General features: G+C 38.2%; 1 protein-coding gene across 1 annotated transcript in view; it reads left to right on the forward strand.

Moving 5' to 3' along the window:
• Positions 1-24,608, forward strand: part of cdk17.S (cyclin-dependent kinase 17 S homeolog) — a gene marked incomplete at its 5' end in the record, with an annotated part of 122,963 nt that overhangs the window by 54,587 nt on the left and 43,768 nt on the right. The window contains 1 exon segment of the mRNA NM_001086685.1: positions 10,169-10,319. Within this exon segment, the coding sequence (NP_001080154.1) occupies positions 10,202-10,319 (118 nt within the window).

The raw sequence follows: 24,608 nt of genomic DNA on the forward strand, positions 1-24,608 counted from the left end.
TGACGCCAAACAGTGCTGGGCTGCGCTGGTCTGACAGGAGGAGCCGTGCAGGCGTTGTGTCCAGCATATCAAGGCTCGGATGGACACGCTGGGAGCGTCCAGCATATTAGACAGTGCCGGCATATTTAAAGCCCTAGGGAACACTGTGGCTGCAGCTTGCTTCACGCTGCTTTCTGCCCATAAGCGCGGTTATCCATAATCTGTGTTAGACGACCAGGCCAGCTTATACTCGGTTTCACACGGGTACTTTCATCATACCCCACATATCATTGTGTCATGGATCAATGTCGCTCTCTCCTAGGTACAGGCCCAATGGCTACTGACATGTGCGGAGCAAGGAGAAAAAGAAGAAGAAAAGGAATAAAATATAGGTTTAAAAGCAAGTAGCAGGAGCAAGGAAGAGGAGAACATAAATGCAGTTATGGTAGCATATAATACTGAAGGGGCCATAATCAGAATCAATAGGGCCCATGGTCCCGGTTTCACCGTTCCAGGGTATTCAGTAAGATCTATATTAAGATCTATATTAAAGGAGGGAAAGACATATATATATATGTATTGGCGGCAGGACCAAATCAAAAATAAATCTATGTCTAATATTGCAGTACAGGAAAGGGATCTATGATACAGAGTCAAATAGGTCAAAGTTTATAAGAAACACCCCAAGGGGAGTGTTTCATTTAGACCACGAGGGGTAACAGTGTCCAATCGCTGGATCCATCTTGCTTCTCTCCTGAGGAGGGCCAAGTCTCTATTACCCCCTCGAGACAGTGGTGGTTGATGGTCTATTGCCATGCAGCGGAAGGTGGGCAAGCCATGTCCCATTTGTAAAAAGTGTCTTGCAACCGGTTGTTTGGCTGAATTCTCTTTGATGGCCTTACTAATTGCTGATCTATGGTTAGCGATCCTATCGCGTAGAGGGGTGGTAGCTTTGCCTACATAATAAAGGCCACAGGGGCAGGTCACGATGTATACCACAAATGATGTGGTACACGACAGTCTGTGTTGGATCTTAAATCGCTTGCCTGTGTGTGGATGAGGGAAGTCCTTCCCTATGAGTAGAGACCTGCAGGTTGTGCAGTCTGGGCACCGGTAGCAGCCCAATTTCTGTTGTTGGTTCAGCCAATTAGGGGTTGTCTTAGATTTATCAATGAAGTCTGTTTTCACCAACAGATCTTTGAGATTATGGTTCTTCCCATGGCCAAAGGTGGGTGGTGGGGCTTCAAATAGGGACAGGCCATTATCCATGGCAACAATGGGCCAATTCTTTTGAATACTGTTCCTTAGATGTTTAGACACATGCGAGTATTTGGAGGTAAAGATCATCCGTGCTGAGATGGGCTTATCTTTGGTTTTTCTAGTGATTAAATCGGTCTGTGTGAATTGTATGGCTCTCTGCAGTTGTTGGGTCAGAAGTTCCTTCTTATATCCTCTGTCCAAAAATCTGTCAAAGGTCTCCATTAGTTGTTGTTGTGATTTCTCAGGGTCACTGTTGTTACGGATTGTCCGTAGAAATTGTGAGTATGGAATTGCCCGGATGGTGGAAGGTGGATGGTCACTTGCTGCGTGCAGGATAGTGTTTCTATCTGTCGGTTTCCTATACAGGCTTGTTCCCAGCCCATCTTCTGTCTTGTAGATCAACAAATCAAGGAACTCTATGCTCTTAGTATCATATTTCAAAGTGAATCTAATAGGAGTGTCCATAGAGTTAAGCATGTTAAAAAATCCAGTCAGGGACGCAGCATCCCCATCCCATATCATCAGCAGATCATCGATGTATCGTAAATAGGCAACCAGCTTGTCTTCAGCTCCCCTCCTTATGTAATTCTGTTCATAACGTAACATGAAAAGGTTTGCGTACGACGGTGCCAGGGCACTGCCCATCGCTGTGCCCGATATCTGAAGGTAGAATGAGTTCTCGAATCTGAAGTAATTTTTAGTCAAGGTCAACTCCAGAAGGTCAATAAGAAATTCAGTCGGAACAGACTTGTCAGAACGTGTTTCCAAAGCTTCTCTACAGGCTATTATACCTTGTTCGTGAGGTATCACGGTGTAAAGGCTGCTGACATCCATAGTAGCTAATAGGCTATGTTCTGGGAGTTTGCCGAGCCCGTTGAGGATCTGGATAACATGGGTGGCATCACGAGTATAGGAGGGCATGCTAGTAACAAGCGGTTGTAGGAAGGAGTCCACAAAGGTAGCTATAGGTTGAAATAATGAACCTACTGCTGATATAATTGATCTCCCTGGGGGTGCAGATTGGGACTTATGAATCTTGGGGAGTGTGTAAATGATGGGCACTCTTGGGTATTCAGAGGTCAAATACTGAAAGGTCGCCTGATCCAGCCAGCCTGCCGAAAGGGCGTTTAGGAGTATAGTGTCCAATTCCCTCTTAAATCTGGATGTAGGGTCACCAGGGAGTGCTTGGTAGGTGGATGTCACTGAGAGTTGGCCAAGAAGTTCTTGTTTATAGTACTCATAGCTGAGGAGCACTATACCCCCTCCTTTGTCCGCTGGGCGTATCACTAGGTCTTTGTCTTGTTTGAGGGTTGTGATGGCATGTCTTTCGTCAATGGACAAATTTCGATGTGGTTTTATCCCATGAATAGTAGTCATCGTCTCTTTGGAGATAATATTGCTGAAAGTTCGAATGGAAGCCGGGGTGTTTGGTGGATCAAACTTGCTAATAGGTCTAAATAAGGGAGCAGTTTCCCTAGATTGATGTCTAAAATGTTCACGTAGTTTGAGTTTGCGTTGGAATTTGTGTATATCCCCTAGTAATTCTATTGGTTCTGGAGTCTTACTAGGAATGAAAGATAGACCCTTGTTCAAAAGTGATAGTTCCCCAGGGGAGAGGGTGTGCTGGCTTAAATTAAAAATCACATTCGTCGCCCCCTCGGTGGTTTGTTTTTTATCCTTGTATCTCCCCCGCCTGGTGTGTTGCCTTCTTCTTTTGCTTTGTCCAACCGGGACCTTGTGCTGACCCCTAAAAAAGAACTCTGCACAGGTTGGGCGGAGAGGCCAGAGTCAGAGTCTGTGGACTGGTCTGAACTATCAACAGTTTGTAGTGTTCTGGGCTTGTCTTCGACGAATATTCGGATATCGGTCCGTATTGATACCCATCAGCCAGCCATATACTCTTTTCTGCTTATAATCATCAGCCACTTTACGTACTTTTGTTTGTTTAAAGTTAGTTATATATATATATATATATAATATTTGTTTTTTTTTTTTTGTTTTTTTTTTTTAAATAGTTCAATTAGGGCTTTTATTTGGAGGCAGATATGTATACTAAAGTCTTCTGTCTATCCTAAAGTCAGTGTGATACATAAAAGGTCAATTGTTCAAATATATTCTATTTTTTCTTTGCTTCTTCATTATGTTAAAGAAAGCACACCTTTTTCATCTCCCTGAAAAGAAGGTTGTTGTGCTGCTGCGGAAAACACCTTCCCTGTCGGAGTGATGTCATGACTGTGCTTGTGAAAGGAAGTGAATCAGTGCACATTCTCTTACTGCTGAATTCCAGTGCATGAGTCAGGTATTCAACTGCCCGGCACAGTTTCATTCCCCTGCCCTATACTTTCACCAAGAGAATATTGTACCGCAGGCTTCTGTGATAAAGCAGTCCATTGCTTTTGATTTTTAAAAATATATATTTTCTTGGGAATTTGAGGGGCCTTTCACAGTTTAACCAATCCCTGTGATGTTATGGATTTTTGTGCTATTTCAGCTATTTTAACTATTGGAGAAATTGTCATGGATAAATATTGACTGTTGAACACAGTACTGGGGCTCATTTATAAACACTAGGCAAATTTGCATCTGGGCAGTAACCCATGGCAACCAATTATTATTAACATTCAGATTAAAATAAGTAGTAAAAATAAATCATACAATGTTCTGGCCATTAATTGAAGTCAATGGTACAAAGGTTATGTCCAACAAATAGTCGTGGCAGTCACCCATTCATATCGTCAGATAGGCAATAGCCAAAATAAATCTTGTAACCTGTCTGATCGACTGAACAGCCGATTGCCATGGTGTGAAAAATGTTGGGACACTCCACACACGATCCGAAAGTTGTACAAATCTTTATTTCGTACGAATGTATCTTTAGATTTATGGCCAGCTTAAAATAATGGATGTGTATGTTGATAACTGTGTTGGCCACAGAGTTTAAGTGCAGTTGAATAAGGTGATTGGATGGCAAAATATATTTAAGAATGCCTTGCTATACACCTAGCTATTAAACAGCCAGATCTGAGGAACTTCTGATTAAAATTTGGCTTTCGTTTTCCTTAAAAATGGTGTCCATAATGAACTAATGCATTTCAGCCCTGCTGATAAATAGTTATGTAGAATCCAGTTGCACTTCCCTTATTCACAGGTTGCCATTGATTTTGTGCATGGTTTAGTAATGTTTCATATTTGGTAAAATGTTATCATAGTCAGGTTTTATTAATGTAAGCATGCACACATTTGCAGGGACAGCAACCAAATGTTCTTTAATAAAAGATTTTGTTACGATATTTTCAAATCAAATGTGTTCTGGGTAGCCAGCAGTATACAGACGTTAAAGGGAAAATTTGCCTTATTGTTGCGGAAATTCTTCAGTTTGCTGTGCCTGTCATAATTTAAAGATCTGAGAGAATTTTTATTGTTGCTCTCCACTAGGAAATTTCCAACAGGAAATGACATGACTATGTCTGTGGAAGTCCTGTGTGTTTCCTGAAAAGTAATTCTACCTTTGTATTTCCTGGGGGGATGGAGGGGGGAAAACGAGAGAGCTGTGAGCGCATGCTTTTTTCTATACACTTCTATCTTTAGAAGCAGAACAGTTTAGCGGTTAAAGCCTCACACACTATTGCACTGTGAGTCCAGATATTCATTTTATACTCAGGCAGCCACCCCAGCAAGTGCCGTAGTTAATGGATCCAAAAAAGATATTTGAACTTACCTTCACACTTAATGGCAGTTCATGTGAACCAAGAAGTATAAATGATGGCCTGAATAAGATTCAATTTTTCGACGGTATCCCGTGAGTAAAATGCAGACTAGTACTCCTGGGTGATATTAAATCTGTATCAAGAGTATATTTTGTAATACACATGTCTCAGGCATTCATGTGACACAAGTGCCGTTAATGTTTACAAGGACATATTTTACAAGGTATACATTGCTGTTTATGCCAATGACACATTTGGGTGTTAATCACCAGCCTGATACCTGTGACATTAAACTACAGCAGAGAGAATGTTTTATTGGAATGAACATTGTGAACCTTTTTTTTGTCTAAACCAGCTGCTTACACCACTATAGTAAACTGCCGGTATCAGTATAACATTATTAGAAAGCAGAAATGCAACACATTCCACACATTGAGGATCTCATGTCACCTCAACAAGATTCCCCCTCTGCTTCCCCCACAGAATAAATGCAAAGATTTCCACCACAGAGGATCTTCTGGCTCTTCAGCATATATACGCCTCCCCCCATAAAGACGGCATGAATGCAACAATTTGCATCCAGAAAGCTTCTGCTGGCTCTTTCACAGGGACCCAACAGCTTCTCTCCACTTCCCCCACACAAGCACATATTTAATGAATTATGCATGTTTATTCGTACAAAGAACAATTACACTTATGCCGTTAACTTGACCTGTTTAGGGTAATTCGTTAAATATCATTTTTGCAGTCTATTGTACAAATCTAGCTTTGGCAAGTGCCAGGAGAGCCCCTCTTTCTTTAATGATTAAAGGTATACCGACACCAGAGAATAATTTTTTTTTTTTACATCTATCATAATTTTCTCTTTGCTTGTTATTTATAATTTTGCCATATAAGTATTTGCCCAATGCTTTTACTTTATCCATCTGATCCCCCATGTTGCTGTACGAAGGGGCTGCCATATTTGCCCAGCCTGCCTGTTAGCATTGGAAACTCTAACTGACAGGCTAAGAAGGGACAATCAGGTTGATAAAAGTCGGAATTAGAAACTTTTTAAGTAATAATTACTCACAAATGGAGAACTATCAGCAAAAAAGATTGTGAACTATAGGTAACATTTAATGTACTTTGTATGTTGAGTTTTATGGAGGAATGTTATTTTTTTTCACAGTTGCAACTCAACTAGCACAAAGTTTCCTTGTATCTAAAAAGTACATTTGCTTCCTACATGGGTCAGGGGTTTTTAACCTTAAAATTTACTTTTTATACATTCTAAACAATTGCAAAAATTGTACAAGGCCACTGCTGGGAGTTGGCACATTTTCCATACTCTCAGCAGTTCTGTGGGAATTACTACAAATCCACCGTAGAATGATTACTTCAAAATATAAAATCCAGTCTATGAAGTTTTGTCACTTCTCTAGCATTCTGAACAATTGGTCCTGTGCTGTTTTGGGTCAGGGCACACAGGTAGATTCAGGAAGATTAGTCGCCCGGCAACAAATCTCCTCTCTTTTGGGGGGGGGGGCACTACGCTCCCTGAACTTCCTCCGCTGCCTTCCCGCCGGCTAAAATGCAAATTTCCGGCGGGATGGCACTCGGTGCGATTCTTTTACATTTTAGCCGGCGGGAAGGCAGGGGAGGCTGTTCGGGGAGATTAGTTGCCTGGAAGAAGAGGAGATTTTTTGCTGGGCGACTAATCTCCCTGAATCTGCCTGTGTGCCCTGTAAAGTGTGTCAGTCACAATAAACAGCATCAATTCTGTCAATGTTGACCAAGCAATCAGGCTGACCAACAGCCAGACAATCTTGTTTGCAGGTTAATGGATATTTATTTAGGTTATAAAAGTTGTCACTTTTTATCAAATGTTCACACCAAAATTGTCATTTAGTAATTAAGCCTAAACATGACGATACAAATAGATCTGCTGGTTTGTTTTCCGGATTTGGCCATCCAGCAATCAACGTCCATGCAAAGGTGTCAAAAGCAGACAGCATCTGTGCCTTGGTTCTCTCTGGGAGAAATGTTTTGCACAACCCATTCAATATCTGAACAAACTGCTTATAAATCTTTTGAAAACCAGATGTTTTTGATACAGAGTTCAATAGGGTGTGGTTTCAGTCAAGACAGACAAGTTGGCAACAAATAGACCTCTTCCCTACACCTGACCTCTCTAATGCTGTTCCAAAGCAGCTTGTACCTCACTGAGGCAAGCCCTGTCAGCAGGCATTTAGGTGGCTGTGTGGCACCGGTACAATTTTAAGATTTTCAGCGTTCTAGTTTAGTGTCAGCCGTTGCTCTCTTGTTTATGACCGCTTTTTTAGAAACATTCCAAACGGTCACATTGCTTTGAACGTAACGATCCTCCAAAGCAGCTTATTAGAAATACATTCACTACTAAATTAAATATAGTTACTCTGTAAATATGAAGCACAAAGGTCTGTAATTGCCATGACTATCTAACATGGCATAGCCGTCCCTATTTTCCCCTGCTAATGAACAAGGTGCCAATCACGTCAGTAATAAATATTTCAGTAACGTGACATCTGGTGCTTCAGCTACAGTAGCTGCTCTGAAAGTGAAGATGCAGTTCCCTTAACCTGTCAGATAGGGTTACTTGCCACTGAAAAATGTAGGGTTGCAGTAAGTCCAGGGGGAAATTATCAATGCACAAAATCCAGGATTCAAGCCTGGCAACTTTTGGCTGGTATCAAATTAGAATGAACATTTAAAAATTACACTTTTTATTTATTTATTAAATTTTTGCCTGAAATGTGCATTAAGTACAAAAAAAAAAAAAAATTTAGAAAGCCAAGAATTTTTTTTTTAGTTGTATTGATTTCCCGGATATGTAGTTGTTATCATCTGTTACATCTACTAGTTTGTAGGAGGTATTGGTTTATATTTGTTTTATTGATGTTTCCATCTTATTGTTGTAAAAGTGGATTTTATATAAGTCTGCACACAGAGCAGATTTCGGCACTGAAACACACAGTGGCTGCGAGTGCAAACACAGAAGAACTCTGATTCCAGCACACATCCCTAAATGTGGCTGTAGCCCAGGGGGCATACTTATTCTTCCATGAGTTCTATGAATAAGACATAAATGTACTCGAATAGGGCATAAATGTACTGGACATAATCTTTGTTTTAATCTTGAAAAACCTATGTTTTTTGTTATTTCTTAAACTAAACATGGCAAACAGAAAACTAAAGCCACTCCATGTTTGGTCCTTGCAAGGCTGATTACTAAATTGCCAGTATACAACTACCTCTCACCTTCAATGGAGTCCGTTATCCAGCAGTTTACCTATGCACTGATTGTTTTAATTATCTAGCCGGCAAGGACCAAACACTTTTATTGCCCCTTTCAAAGATAACCGTGAAAAGTTATGCTGGCCATACTCTGTAAAATCCGCTTGTTTGGGTCCTCATATTCCTACATTGTAGGGTTGCTACCTGCCCGGTGTTTTGCTGTCCTGTCCAATAAAAATTAATCTTGATCCCAAAGATATTAATAGGAGAAATCCATAAAAATATAGGAAGGCCGGTATTTTTTTCAAGAAAAGGTGGCAATCTTACAACCTTGGGTGGGTGACATATGGCCAACTCACTTCTTGGCCCTAGGTTGAAATGATCAGATTACAGCGCCTATGCAGTCCTAAATCCAACGGGAACGTCAAAGATCACGAATCAACTTCTGAACAATTTTTGGTCAGATATCTGAAGCAGCAGCAACTTAATCAGCAACTTAAGGGTTAGTTCACACAAGGAGATTCTGGCAGATTTAGTCGCCTGTTGACTAATCACCTCTTCTTCTGGGCGACAATCTCCCCAAACTGCCTTTGCGTGTTTTCCCATCTGCTATAATGAAAAGTCGCACGCTAAAGCTCGCCGAATCTCCTCGTGTGGACTATCCCTAAATCTGCCAATGTATGACCACCTTTAGTGCCTGGCTTGAACCAATGTGCCACTCACTATTTTTACCCCTCTTTAACCATGGTTAGTACATTGAAAGCAGAGCTCATTGTTTATAGGTAAAATTGAAGCTGCTATGCAACGCTGTATTGGCAAAGTAGAAGTGGAAAGGGAACAATGTCATTTATGGAATTTCTGAGCTTTCCTGAACTCAGCCCAGTGAGTATGAAATCAGACAGGAAATATATGCTTGAGGATATGGCCTCAAATAATTGCCATGTGAGAAGTTCTGTTTTGTGCAAATTTTGTCAAATCTGTGGGCAACTTGGTGGGTGGGGGCAAGCATATACTGAACTGCTTGTGCATAAATATTCTGGGCTTGTGTGCACTTGTCATTACTTGTGTTTGCATTCTCAAATACAAGGCAGAGTTATGAACTGCTTTGAATGTCTGGGTCATTAGTTTGAGTTTTATTCTGAAAGGTGGTGGAAGCCAGTGCAGGGAATGGCAGAGCGCCATGGCAGAGAAGGATTGGTTGCCATGGTGTATAAGCTTGGCAGTAGTATTTGTTATGGACTGGAGGGGTGAGCATCTCTGGCAGGCAAGACCGATTTATTGAGAGTTAAAGTAGTCTAGAAATTATATGATGTGAGAGTGAATAAGAATTTTGGAAGCATCTTGGGTGATAAATGATTATATCTTGGATATGGTCCTTAGGTGAAAGTGACATTCTTTAATAAGTGACTAGATATGAAGAGTGAAGGATGGGGCAGAATCGAGGATAACCCCAAGGCACCAGGGTGATAGTGGAATTGTTAACTATGATCGATACTTCTGGGATGTTACAGGTGTTAGTTGGGAAAAGAGAACCAATTCTGCTTTAGAGAGGTTTAATTTAAAGGAAAACTATACCTTTAAGGTAGCGTTTTCCTTTAAGGTAGCGTTGTGACAGAGATCGCAGAGGCAGGAAGAGACCTGAGTTAAGAGCTCTAGGTTGAGACAAGGAGAGGAGAGATCGATATTGGAAACCATATGGATTGAAAAGCTTGCCAAGGGAGGAAGTATAGAGAGAGAGCGAATAATAAGGGGACCAAGACAGAAACAGGTAAGAGAGAAGATGATATTCCATTGTAGGAGACACTGAAAGAACGATTAATGAGGTCACTAGCAGTGTTCTAATTAAATATTGTAACTTTTACTTTATTGTGCAGAATACAATTTTTAAAACCTAATATAATGATAAATAATACTTAGTTGTTACTATTTTTGCCTGTTATTTAAATTGTCTGTTTGATCCCCTGCAGACACCCTAACGTTGAATATCGTATATCTCAAATATGAAAAAATTCAAGAGAAGGCTCTCACTCACATTGAGAGGCAGCCAGACAATTGATGAATCGCTATCAGAGCTGGCAGAACAAATGACCATTGAAGAAAACAGCAGTAAAGATAACGGTAAGAGCTATGCTTGGCAATGTTATAACACCAAGTATAAAATAAAAAGTGTGCAGTTCACACCAACAAGTGTTGGTTTAATACTATAAATGTTGCCGATCATAGAATCTAAGGCCCTGGCTCTAAAGGACGATAGTGACCGAACTGTTTAATAACCCCTCGTTAATCTCTTTAATATTTATATGGCAGCACATGTGTATGGTAAGTCAAACATTCATAATTAGTAGCATATTACATACAAAGAGGTTATTACATGTAAAATACGCCGTACCATATTTTTCCACAAGGTAAACCTTTTGTTATAGGTATTTATTCAACCTTCCAGATATAGTTGCAAAATTAAAACATTTGGAAAGACTACATGTCCTGTTCTATTTTCCACTAAGGCCACCAATTTTTAATATATATGTATCATAAGACACAAGTGACATCACAGGGTGCTAATTATAATTGATATCACTATTCACAGTTAATTAATCCATATATAAGAGGCAGCATTGTGTTTGCATTTCCATACTGAAATCCTGAACCCAGGCCGACGCAGTCCCAATCAGTCCATACACAGTAGCGGGCTGAATAGAGCCAATTGCCAGTTTTTCGGCCTGTGGAAGCAATTGGCCATTGCTGTATTATTAAAGGGCAATATCATAGACGGACTGAAAAGCAATCATGACCTTATTTTGTGGATCTCATGTACTTGAGTATGAAATGCACAGAAATGCTGTTGTGTTTTTCTGCCTGAAAATGCTCATTAAAGAAATTTTTGGTTCTAGAGCTCCCCCACCTTCACTTTGTTTTGCTTCATGCTGAAATCTGTGTGAGATGCAGGAGGTGGTCATGGGCATTTTTTAAATTGGCTGTGTATGTGATTCAAAGGGTTGTCTTTGGACAACGAAGATAAGAGATAACGTACACAAGACACATATCAATGATTCAGACAAAACAAAGCAAAATATACAAGCAAATGAAGGATCACATTTATAGAATCCAGTTCTTCAGTAGGCATATTTTTAGTAGACAAAAATTATTGCAGTATGAAAGAACGGTGAGGTGAGAGGGTTTCTTTAGATACATTTATTTTCCTCTTATTTGTAGTCCAAAATAGGTGCATAGTTAAATTGGGTTAAAAAAAGTCCATCAAGTTCAGCCCCTCCTACCCCAGTGCACTTATATGCATGCACTCATGGGCCTCAAATTTGAATTTATCGGATAATCGAATGAAAACCAGCGCAAATATCCCAAAACTATTGATAATCCGGAAGGTAAAAAAACATGTTCCATTTGTAAAAGGGACCATCTGACATTGACTGCTACATGATTTCGAAAGGTTTGAGCTGGAGAATTTTTGGATTCAAATTTTTAGCAGCTTCAAGGCATAATAAATTGCAGAAAAATTTAGTTTATTTTTTCCCTCTAAAATTCCCCCCCCCCTCCCTTTTAAAACTCATCCAGAAAAATTTGAGGTTTAATAAATAGGCCCCTTATTGTACATTTTAGTATTACATTAGCCTTTGATATTTTCCTTGGTCAAGAGATCATCCAAACCACACTTTTTTTTTTTTTTTTTTTTTTTTTTTAATATCTATTTTTGTTTTAACAAAATACATCCAAGCCACTCTTAAAGGCATTAATAGAATTGCCATCACATCATCTGGCAGGGCATTTCACAACCTCACTGTCCTTACTGTAAAGAATAACCTATGCTACTTCAAATGAAAGTTCTGTTCCTAATTTTTTATTTTTTTTTACTGGGAAAAAAGATCCCCCATTATCTTCTGAAATGACTTATAATATACTTGTTAAAAGTAACGAGGTCATGGTTGAAATTCTTTTAAAAAGGTCATGGTTGGAATTATTTTAAATGAGGCAATATACCCCCACAAATCCTCTCTTTATACTATGTTGTGACTGTTTTGTTAGCAGGGGGTCCATTATTTGGGAAGGGTTATATGTACACTGTTAATCTAGTTATCTACATTGCAAGGACCAAACATGGAATAGCTACAATTTCCCTTTTTGCCCAGTGAGTCTCAAGAAATAACAACAAAGCAGATTTTTTAAAATGATTAAAATAGGCAGAAAGAATGTTCTTTGAAATAGTTTTGAGCAAGTTGGTATATGGCACCCATAAGGGCCCTTTAGCACAATGTTCCAGAAATACTTTTTTTTATTTTTTTCTATAGGTAAAAAAAAAAAGCTTTCACTATCAGTACAATGTGTTTTCAAGCTCCAGATACCACTCAAATCCTACAAATTGTATTATTCTGTCCTCCAATAAAAACATAAATAAGCTTTAACAAATTTAAGCTATTTGTTGCACAAGACCTTCATTAAAACTTGACAGAGAAATCCCTGCTGAAGGGCTAAAAGAATCCCAGCTTGGTAAAATTCACCATTCAAAGGATATAGTGGCATTGAATCTTTTTCCTGCTGTACCACATAGTTGCAGTTCTTTTTGACAAGCTGACTTTTGTAGTGCATTGTATGCTGTAATGTCTTTGGCTGCCAAATACCATAGCAAATCATTCTCCAGACAGGCAGACCTTGGAATCTGTGTCATGTGAAGGATAAAACAAATGTGTCCTGTTTTACTGAGTCCAGCCTTTTATCTGGCATGCTGTGCTTCTACCAGCTTTTTTTTTTTTTTTTTTTTTTTCTCAAGCTCCATATTTTACATTTGTGTTTTATTACAATAGAATTTCCTATAAGTAGTTCAGGACATTTATTTGCCAAAAATTAATTTTCTTATCATGGAGGTGTTAAGAGAGGGCAACATATCCCATTGCTTAGCGTGAGTTCAATGAATCCGGATTGTGAAAACAAAGAGCTCCGTGTGCCATCCCGCCAGTGTTTTACATTCTAGCCGATGGGAAAGCAGTTCGGGGAGATTAGTCGCGCTGAAGAAGAGGAGAATTGTCGCCTGGCCTAAAAGGGTAAAAAACGAAACTATAAATTTCAATATTAGAAAAACAGTCACAAATAGAAAATAGTATTAATGAATCAGCGCACAGCCTCTAACCACACGTAGCGAATGCATCAATCCTTTACCTATGGATGCACCGTCATCCCAAAATATCAGCTTTACGATGAGAGAAAGGAGAGCACTCTAATGCAGATTAACTGCTTGTGATTTTCATTTATTGCAGACTGCTATACACAACATGTTTCGGGCCTTCAGAGCCCTTTCTCACACTTGAGTCTGCAATAAATGAAAATCACAAGCAGTTAATCTGCATTAGAGTGCTCTCCTTTCTCTCATCGTAAAACAAATAGAAAATAGTAAGTAATTGTAAAAAGTCTTTATTACTGGTAATCTATCTGAAACCAACTGAACTGAAAAAAGTTTTGAAAATGAACCCCTTTAAGTCTACTTTAAAAAAAAAAAGGTAAGCCTTAATTGAACCCAATAGGATTGTTTTGCCTCCAATAAGGATTCAATACATATTAGTTGGGACTGTTTTATTACATAGAAAAAGGAAATCATTTTAAAAATTGTATTTAATTGATAAAATGGACCATATGGGAGATGGCCTTCCGATAAGTTGGAGCTCTTTGGGTGACGGCTCCCATACCGGTACTGGTCATATATGTGCACATGCTCAAGTTTTAAATAAAACAATAAATAGTGGAGCTATACTGAGAGTATTTTGCGAAAGCATATGGATTAATTGTGAAGCAAGACATTACAGTATAGTTCAAGCAAAACTATTTTAGTTACTATCATTGTGATCCTCCGCAGCTTATGGGGGCTGTCACTGAGGCAAACTTTTAACCACTACTGTTTTGCCACTCGCAGTTTAAACAGGTGGGGGCGACATCTTGTTTTGTTTATAGCAGCTGTTTAGTTCAGTTGCTGTAGGTTGACTTAATCACTAATGATGGACATTGGTCTGCTATACAGTATGGATAAAATATCCTCATGGATGCTAATATCTTCTTAGTTGCATATAGAAAGCACAGCTTCAGCAGTGCCCCATAGGACAACAAATAGATGCCATGTGTTTTTTATATCCCGAATGATTCTGAAGGAAAGCAATTAAAATTATCAATTTAAAACCCAAATGTATATAACACCAAAATGCATACATATAGTACTATTTTACCCCAGCCTAGTAAATTCCTAACCATACACAGTGGTGTCAAGTGAAGGTCAAACTTGTTTTTCTCTTATTTATAGACACAAGTTTTCTACTTGAAAAGACAAATATTTTGCTATTTATATAAAAGTGAATATACTGTATAGAGAGAAAGGCTCATTACATTAAATGGATTCTGTCAAGATTTTTATAGTGTTGTTTTTATTTCTAAATTACACTGCAAATAATTCACTCTACCATGTAAAAATTGCATTCCTAACCCAAAAAGTGTGTACCGTATATACTCGTGTATAAGCCGACCCGCGTATAAGCCGAGGTACCTAATTTTACCTATGAAAACCAGAAAAACTTATTGACTCGCGTATAAGCCTAGACACAACTATGTTATATATGTTGCTCTTTCTTCACGGCTGGGATGCCTCACTACAACATGCAGGAGCCGTGAATGCAAAGGTTCTTTGATCTTGAAACGCCATCATTTAGATTAAAGAAGAACCCAGATGTATAAAATCGCTCACTCTGGCAGTGGGGTATTTGACAGCCATGATCTATGGCAGGTAAGTGGTTAAAGGATACTATATTACTTGAATAAGGATAATCTTCCATTTACCTAAGGAAACAAAGTGTGAGGACATATTTGGTTTTATGTTTATGAGTGGAATATTGTTTATTGTTTAGCTATGCATCACAGTAAGCTATGCCCTTATATTTGCCTATAATAGAGTATTACCCAATAGCATTGCAAAAGTCATAGCTGGACAACAGATAGAGGGTTGCAGGTTTGACATCGCTGATTTTTATCAATGCACCTTCCACCATTCCTTCCTCCGTGTGTGACAAGCAGAGAGTTGGGCAGGCACAAGATACAAGAGACGGCACTTACCCTGAGGTGAAGGTCTCACTGGTCGCTGCTTAAGGCGCTGGGACTAGAGAAGACGCGCACTCGCGCAGTTCAACAAAGCTGTCACGTGGGGCAGGGGTTTGCCTTCTCTGTACGGAACGCATTTTAGGACATATGCGCCTACCGTAATTACCGTACCTTTGACGCATGCGTTGTCCTATGCCTTCTCCATAGCCTTCTCCATAGCGCATCGTCACGCCTGCTCCAAATGCGCATTCACACCAGATGACACGCGCTGTTGCTCTTTGCGGCTGGGAGGGGGATTCATCGCTACAAGGCAGCTGACCCGCGTATAAGCCGAGGTAGGATTTTCAAGCACATTTTGGGTGCTGAAAATCTCGGCTTATACGCGAGTATATACGGTATTTTAGATGTAATATTGGTGTAGCAGCCATCTCATTTAATTTTGCCTGGTCAAGTGCTTTCAGATAGATCCAGTGCTGCACTATGGAACAGTTTTCTCACATGATATTGTTTCTCCTACTCAATGTAACGGAAGGAGTTGCAGGGTTTTTATTGGGGGGGGGAGAAGGGTAGAACTTGTAGTACAGCAGTAAAGAGTGACTGAAGTTTATCAGAGCACAAGTCACATGACTGGGGGCACCTGGGAAACTGACACGTTAGATTTCCAAAATTATTTTAAAAAAATCTGTTTGCTCTTTTGAAAAATGTTTTCACAGTGTCCCTTTAAAGGAAAACTATACCCCCAAATGAATACTTAAGCAACAGATAGTTTATATCAAATTGAATGACATATTAAAGAATCTTACCAAACTGGAATATATATTTACATAAATATTGCCCTTTTACATCTCTTGCCTTGAACCACCATTTCGTGACTCTATCTGTGCTGCCTCAGAGATCACCTGACCAGAAATACTACAACTCTAACTGTAACAGGAAGAAGTGAGGAAGCAAAAGGCAGAACTCTGTCTGTTAATTGGCTCATGTGACCTTACATGTGGTTTGTATGTGTGCACAGTGAATCTTACGATCTCAGGGGGCGGCCCTTATTTTTTAAAATGGCAATTTTCTATTTATGATTACCCAATGGCACATACTACTAAAAAAGTATATTATTATGATAATGGTTCATTTACATGAAGCAGGGTTATACACATGAGCTGTTTTACTCAGTATCTATTAATAGAGACCTACATTGTTTGGGGGGTATAGTTTTCCTTTAACCATAATAAAAAAAACACCATGTTTTAACCAAATGTGCAACATTGTTTTTAAGATTTGTAATTTTTCCTGTCACAAACCTGAGTCAGTACAAAGATTTTAGAATTTTGAAATGGGGAGAAATCTGATACAAAGGGTGAATTTCAGCCAAAATAGGGTGTTGCTGACATGCAATAATAAAACTCTGTATTAAAAAATATATTCCTGACCTACTGTATACCGATGAGTTTTTCAGAAGTGATCACTGTTTTGGAGACTGTATTTAGAGAAGTAGTGCTGCTTTAAGATCCACTGAAGTATATGGCCTTAACCAAACAAAGCTCCCCACCTCCCAAACTCTATGTGCTTCTACTAATTACTAAGTAGTTAGCAGCCTGTACCTAAATTCTCAAGAACTTAAACTATGCAGTAAATATTGTAGAGCTGGTGGTTGCTAGACCGTCAAGTTTATTTTACTGACAATTTCCTACTTTCTCAGGAGTGGTTTATTTAATCAAAATGTATTCTGCTGTTGACTTCATGGTTGAGATCTCCCTTTCATGTGGAACTGAAATTCTGTATCAGGGTAATGCCCAAAAATTGCTGCAATCACTTAAAAGTTTTGAAATCGTTTATTATATTATAATCTGAGCACATGTACAACATTATACATATCAGTGAGAATCAGTAGCAAATTAATTTGTTACATAATATTGGTATTTTCATTTAACACGCCCTTGAACTCAATGTAAACTTTCATGTAGGAACTGCTTGCACTGTAATTTCAGCTCAGTTTCTCTGTGTTGAAGCCTGTGCTGCTTTTTAATCCATTAAAATGTCATTGAGCAAGCTAATGCTCACTGTTAAGTATACAAACATGTAAAATATGTTTGTAATCTAGAAAGTCCTCTCTGTGGTTTTGCCTTCTGTTCTAGAGAAAAAAAAATGGTTTTGCTGCTGTTTGCATAAAAAACCCATAAAAGCATGCCCCAGTATGTTTATAACTCCCCATTCCTAAAGAAAGCATCAGCATGTTTTACACTACATTCCAGGTGCAGCCATGATACATGTAAACATTCCCCCTATCAAACTTAAACCAAAAATTTTAAAATCTGCCCCTTTTAGATACACTAATCTGTACTGGTCTGCCTAAATAGTAACCAAACAAAAGTATTTTTAAAAGTTGTTTATTTTCAGCTTTTAAAAATAAAATGAATTGTGAGCTGATTATTCCCTATCTGTATAGCAATCGTGCATGATAAATTGGAGCTACATTCCGGGCTATATATATATATGCCATGTAATCTATCCCCCTATTGTAAAATATAAGGATATTAGAAGCAGAAGAGTTCCATGACCATAAAGGCCATAGGCCTCCTGAAATGCCATATATATATATATATATATATATATATATATATATATATATATATATATATATATATATATATATATATATATATATATATATATATATATATGTATATATATATATATATGTATATATATATATGTGTATATATATGTGTATATATATATATATATGTGTGTGTGTGTGTATATATATATATATACACACACACACACACCACACACACACACACACACACACACACCACACACACACACACACACACACACACACACACACACACACACACACACACACACACACACACACACACACACACACAACACACACACACACACACACACACACACACACACACACACACACACACACACACACACACACACACACACACACACACACACACACATGGACAAAACATTTCCATCAAAGCTACTTGGTGGCTGCCCTTGTGCACTGCAGTCAATAATACAGTATAACCCCAATTTTACGTTTTTCAGGGGACCAGAAAACAAGGTGTTAAATCATGGAAATGCATTATATATTGGTGGGACCACAAAAAAATTATGTAAAACTATGGAAACTTTAACTCTTGGTATGTAATTGACGCTCCACTGTTTAGAAAAAGTGAAGCAAACTAGCACCAGTGGTCCTAAATTCAAAAATAAATATATTTTTAAGTATTTTGTATGTGCAACCAAGGTTTCAGTCATATTTAAAGGCCCTAATCTGGGCCGAAACGTTGGATATACAAGTAAGAATAAGAAATAATGATTCAGTGAGTGAGTGAGTGAGTGTGAGTGAGTGTGAGTGAGTGTGTGTGTGTGTGTACACACACTCTCATTGGTTTTCTACACACACACTTACAGTACTTACATACATAGTCATTGGTTTTCTACACAATATTATAAGTCAACAAATGACCCAGGTGCTACCCACATAAAGCTGCATTGCCAAACGTCCAAAACGAGAAGGTGCAAAAGGAGAAGGAGAAAAGTTTTTTAAAAAAAATCATTACTTTTATAAAATACATTTAAAAACGGGCCAACGTTTTGGTTTTGTTCTAAGACCTATATCAAGACCCTGTTCACAATTAAATCACAGTCTTAAATAGATAAAACCATAAGCACACATGCACTTAATCAGGTCATGTGAAAAATGTCAACCCAGTACCAAGGCGAAAGACTATACAATAACCTCAGGTATAGTGAATGCACAACCAGAAAAATACATTGAATGAAAACATAAGATACAGAATAGCAGAGACATCCATTGCAAGGTCTATAATACAATGTATCAGAAATGGCAACATAATCACATAGGATAGACAAAATGTAGTCAATGTCTATTATTGTTGGCTTAAGAAACATATTTAAAAGAACAGTGTTCATTTAACCCTGCAGGGGCCAAATTATTGAGCTTTTTAATCCAAAAGATTTCTCTCTGGAAAGTTTGAATATGATCAATCGCAATGTATCTAAAAATTGGCTGCCTATTGCCCTGCTCCAAAAAGTGTTTAGCCACTGGCTTATTAGTGGTGTCGTCCTTGAATGCCGTATTTCTCGTTGAACAATGTGTATCCATCCATAATCGAAGGGTCTGATCAGGTTTCCCCTCGTAAGACAGCCCACAAGGGCATGTAACTAGATAGATCACATGGGTAGTACTACAAGTAATAACGTGTGGATGCAAAAATTTCTGCCTGGTGTCATGTATCTACAGGAGGAATAATTAGGGCAATGAAAACAACCAGGTTTGGCCCTGACAACCATGTGTTTTTTTTTTTTTTTAACCTAACAATGTGCTGGTTGATTTTTAACCAAAAGGTCACACAAACTGATGCTACTTTTATAGGAAATCTTGTGAGGTTCAGTGACAATGTTGTGTGTGTGTGTGCCGGTATATATATATTTATTTTTATTATAGAGTATATGTTTCGGTGAGATGTTTTCCAGTTTTTTGTTTTTCTACTTACTGCTACCAAGTGGTATCTCTTAGGGCTATGGCATTGGCACACAACAGGGAATATCATCCTTTTGACTAGAAAATTCAGGGTAATTTTGAGCAATAACTGCCAAATCATAGTTTAATTAACAGTTGAAAGCTTATTTATAAAATTGTACGCGATTTTCAAGCATATCCAGAACTTCAGTAATCTGGTAATTATCGCCTGTAACTGGTGATACATAAACCTGTTCATGTTCTGAAATATCCCAAATTGATCAGTTTTCCTATTGATTAGTAAGACAGCCGTTTCTATGTTTTTTTTATCATAAAGAAATATGGCTCTTTTAGTGAGCAGAGGAGAGATCTAAGTGTAGGGATTAAAGGGGTTGTTAATTGTTTTTCAGTTCAGTTGTTTTTAGATTGTTCCCCATAAATAAAGACTTTCCATTATTTATTTTTTACTGTTTTTCCAAAATCTAAGTTTGAATTTGAATGTCCCTGTCTCTGGTGTTTGAGTCTGGCAGCTCAGTAATTCAGGTACAGACTCTAAACTGTTACAATTTTGCAACATTTAGTTGATCCATTTCTCAGCAGCATCTCTGGAGTATTAGCAACTATTGTATCAATTCTAACAGCTGCCTGTAATGAAACCCAGAGGTTCTGCTCATCATGAACAATTATAAGAAATGTATCAAGTAAATAAATCCATTTAGAACAGTTACAGGGTCGGCGACCCCCCCTACCAGAGCTGCTTCAGAAGGTGAAAAATGACACTTTACACTTCAATATTAGAAAAACGATTATAAATAGAAAGTTTAAAGTCATTGGAAAAAGTCGTTATTTCTGGTGATCTATCTGAAAACAACTTGTTGTTTGAAGGTGAACAACCCCTTTAAAGGGGAAGGAAACCTAGTCGGCGCAAACCCCCCACCCCCCTCCCGTTTGTTGCCCATCCTCCCTCCTCCCCCCTGGCCTACCTGTCCCGCAAATGCCCCTAACTTGTTACTTACCCTTCTGCGCAGGTCCAGTCCAGGGAGTTCACAGACGACATCTTCTTCCACGCGATCTTCTTCCTGCTTTGAACGGCGCATGCGCAGTAGGATCATTTCGCCGGTACGATCTACTGCGCATGCGCGTGACTTTTGGCGCATGCGCAGTAGATCCATACCGGCGAAATGATCCAACTGCGCATGCGCCAAAACACCGTTCACAGCAGGAAGAAGATCACGTGGAAGAAGATGTCGTCTGTGAATTCCCTGGACTGGACCTGCTCAGAAGGGTAAGTAACAAGTTAGGGGCATTTGCCCAGCGGGACGGGTAGGCCAGGGGGGAGGAGGGAGGGTGGTCAACAAACGGGAGGGGGGGTGGGGGGTTTGCGCCGACTAGGTTTCCTTCCCCTTTAAGGTGAGTGGCACCAGTACAAGAATCACAGCTGAAAGTATGCTATTGATGTGAGATTATGCCTGTTGATATCTTTATGGAGATGTAGTTGAAAAAAAATTGCCAAAGGGCTTGTGTCTTCCTGTAAATAGATTAGTTTCCAGTTTGATTATCAGGTGCTACAACATGAAAAAAAGGTTAATGAGGCAAGGCAATTGTTTAAATGTAAGAATAGTTTTTGTACTCATGCCAAAAAAAGTCTTGGAACATGACGACGATATCACAGTAAGGCTAGCTGCATTCGTCATATTTTGGAATCTTCCCAAACCATTGGAAATTACATTTAAGAGGTTGTTTTGAGTTTAGCCTTTTTCCTCATATCGCACATCTTTGAACAGATTTAGCCTGCTGGAATGAAAGGCTACAGAAATCATTTTAAAGTTAAACCCAGATAAATTCATCCTCACTATAGTATACTGTATTATTCACATTATTTTTAAAGGTAAGATCGTTTTAAGATTTTTACAAAATACACGCAGTGTCATTTCAGTAAAAATAGTTGAATACTTTGTGAGCTTTAACAAATATCTTGTAGTAATAGGAATTTCTTCTATAGTTTCCATTACAATAACCTGGGACTCAAGGCTCACTGTAATAATCCCATTACTTTTAACTCAAACGCTACACCAGTTGGGTGTGCAGAGGATTTTATGTTAGCACATGCAACAATCTTGCTGAAAAAAAGCTGAATGATGGCTGAATTCCAAACTGAACCCTGGATTCAGTGCATCCCTAATTCTAAGCAACTTTTTGTTGCCTTTTGACTCCTTCCAGCTTTCAAATGGGGACCTGCATATAAAAAACAAATTCTCTGTAAGACTACAAATTTACTCATCTTTCTATTCAGTCCCTCTCCTTTTCATATTCCAGTCTTTTAATCAAATCAATGAATGGTTGCTAGGTTGCTATTTCTAACAGATTTGCTGAATTTGCAAACTAGGGAGTTTTTAAAAAAAAAAAACCACAAATAAAGAATGAAAACAAATTGCAAATTGTCTCACAATATCAGTCTCTACATCATTCTATAAGATAATTATAGGATGAAAAACCTTTTAAGCAAACCCTTTCCTTTTACAGTGTTTATTGGGTCTCTAAGAAAAATGTTATTACAGCAGAGAATAAAAACATTTGAATAACTGAAAGGAAAGGCAGAAAAATATGTTGCAGTTCAGGTCATCACACTATGCAAATTGCAATGGTAGAACTTGCTAAAAGGTTTACCAATAACTTTTTTGTGGGTGAAAGGTATTAATGCTCACTGCCTTTTTGGGCTTTATGTGTAGATATTTCTAGTTGCATGCTCAGACCATAAAATACTTTTTTTCCCGGACACAGGGCTGACTTCTTTGAAACTATTCACACTGCTCTAATAATAGACTATATAGGTTTAAAATAGGTTCAGTTGTGAGTGACCTCTCACTTTGCTTTGCTGCACAAGCTTTCACCAGTAGTTTTGAATGCATGCAGAAAAGCAAAACAGCTCCTTAATGTATTCTGTAATAATGTGTCAAAATTATGAGTTTAACAGGAACTTGAATGCACACCAGCCACTCTGTCCACATACTTAGATGTAGAACTTTCATATTTAAGGATATAAAATTAGATCTAACATATATCCGTTGTTTTGTGTGTGGTTATTCTATTGAAGCAGCCAATAAGTCATTTAAAGTGATACTGACTCTAAACATTTTCTTTTCAAACTATTAATCTACATTAAAGTTACCTATAGTTCATGTTAATCGTTTTTCACTGATAGTTCTGCTTTTGTAAGTAATTGTCACTTAAAATTCCTAAACCTGACTGTTTTGCCAACCTGACTGTCCCTTCTTAACCTGTTAGAGTTTCTAATGCTAACTGACTACTGCTGCACAAATATGGCAGCCCCCTCATAGAGGAACAGAGTAGTAAGAAAGGTAATGTAAAAACATCAGGCATATACTTTTATGGCAAAATTATACATAGCATTCAAAGACAATGTTATGATAGATAATAAAAAAAAATATTTTCTGATGTCAGTATCTCTTTAAAGGCCAATGCAATATAAACATTCCTATTTTATTATATTAAGGCCAACACCAGTGAAGCTTACCCTTCCCACTTTTCTTCTCAGCTGCCTTTATATCGGTGGCACAAATCCTTCATCTTTGTACTTCATCTGACCTTAAACCTGACTAATTAAAGGGTGCTGAAAACCTACAAACAAATTAGTTTTATTTTTATTTTTTTTTAAATTCAATTAGTGTAGCCCCTACTAGTTAGATTTTCAGAAAGAGTTTTTTCACATGAGTTGGTAATCTTATGTCAGTCTTTAAAAATGAAAGGAAAGTTATGAAATCATTGTATATACATTTGGAAAATAATTTTATTAAAGAGCCTAACATATTTAGCAATAGTAGTTTTAGTTGTTTAATAAACCTTAGATCTTATCAGAACCGCAAATTCCAGGTAGCTACGTGATAGAACTAGGTCTGCCAAGTTTTCTTTCGCCATATATAATACTATAAGACAGATCTGAATTAGACCTGAAGAAGTCTATGGAGGGACCTTGTTCAATGTGTTTGTAATGATGTCCCTTTAATGAACATGATATAACTGTGTTTCTGATGGTGAACATTATGAAGCATTGTATTGTTGTGTTTGTGTGCATCTTTAAAAATCACATGTGCCTTCCTACCTTTATATTAGGAAGCTGTTTTAAAGAACCACTTTGGTATTTGGAACATACAAATACCTCTTGATTATGGTATCCTTTTTAAATTGTATCTAAAAAACAAACTGTACTTGTGTTGTATGCTGTAATATCAAAACCCAATAAAAAGAATTTGAAAAAAATCGGGATGGTACAACACAGGCGACAATCAGCAATAATATGTTTTTTTCACTTGTGTATCCAGTTTTTCTCTTACATTTGTGGCTCTTTATCTTCCAGAATTTTTACTCTATTTGACTTTTTGATTTCTTTTTCTTACTCTACTAGACTAATGCCAATGATTTCTTTCACAATTAATGATAATTGCTAAATTGATCTGTTTTGCTCATGGATACTTAAAAAAGTCATTCTCTTGCAGAAGCAGCAGGAGAGCCACATCTAATGTTAAGCTGGCCATAGGCTCAAAGATCCGCTCGTTTGGCTGCATCGCCAAACGAGTGGATCTTTTCCCGATATGCCACTAGCGGCATGGCTATATCGGGGGTAATTCGAACGTTTGGCCAAACGATCAAATTACGATACGCCAAGGGGCTCCGTCATATTGGTCGGTTAAAAATCAAACCTTCCCGATCGATATCATGGCCAGATATCGATCGGGAAGACCCGTCGGAAGCCCCCATACACGGGCAGATTAGCTGTCAAATTTGGCCCAAACGAC

Source organism: Xenopus laevis, chromosome 3S (genome assembly GCF_017654675.1).
Source record: "Xenopus laevis strain J_2021 chromosome 3S, Xenopus_laevis_v10.1, whole genome shotgun sequence".
Taxonomy (NCBI): domain Eukaryota; kingdom Metazoa; phylum Chordata; class Amphibia; order Anura; family Pipidae; genus Xenopus; species Xenopus laevis.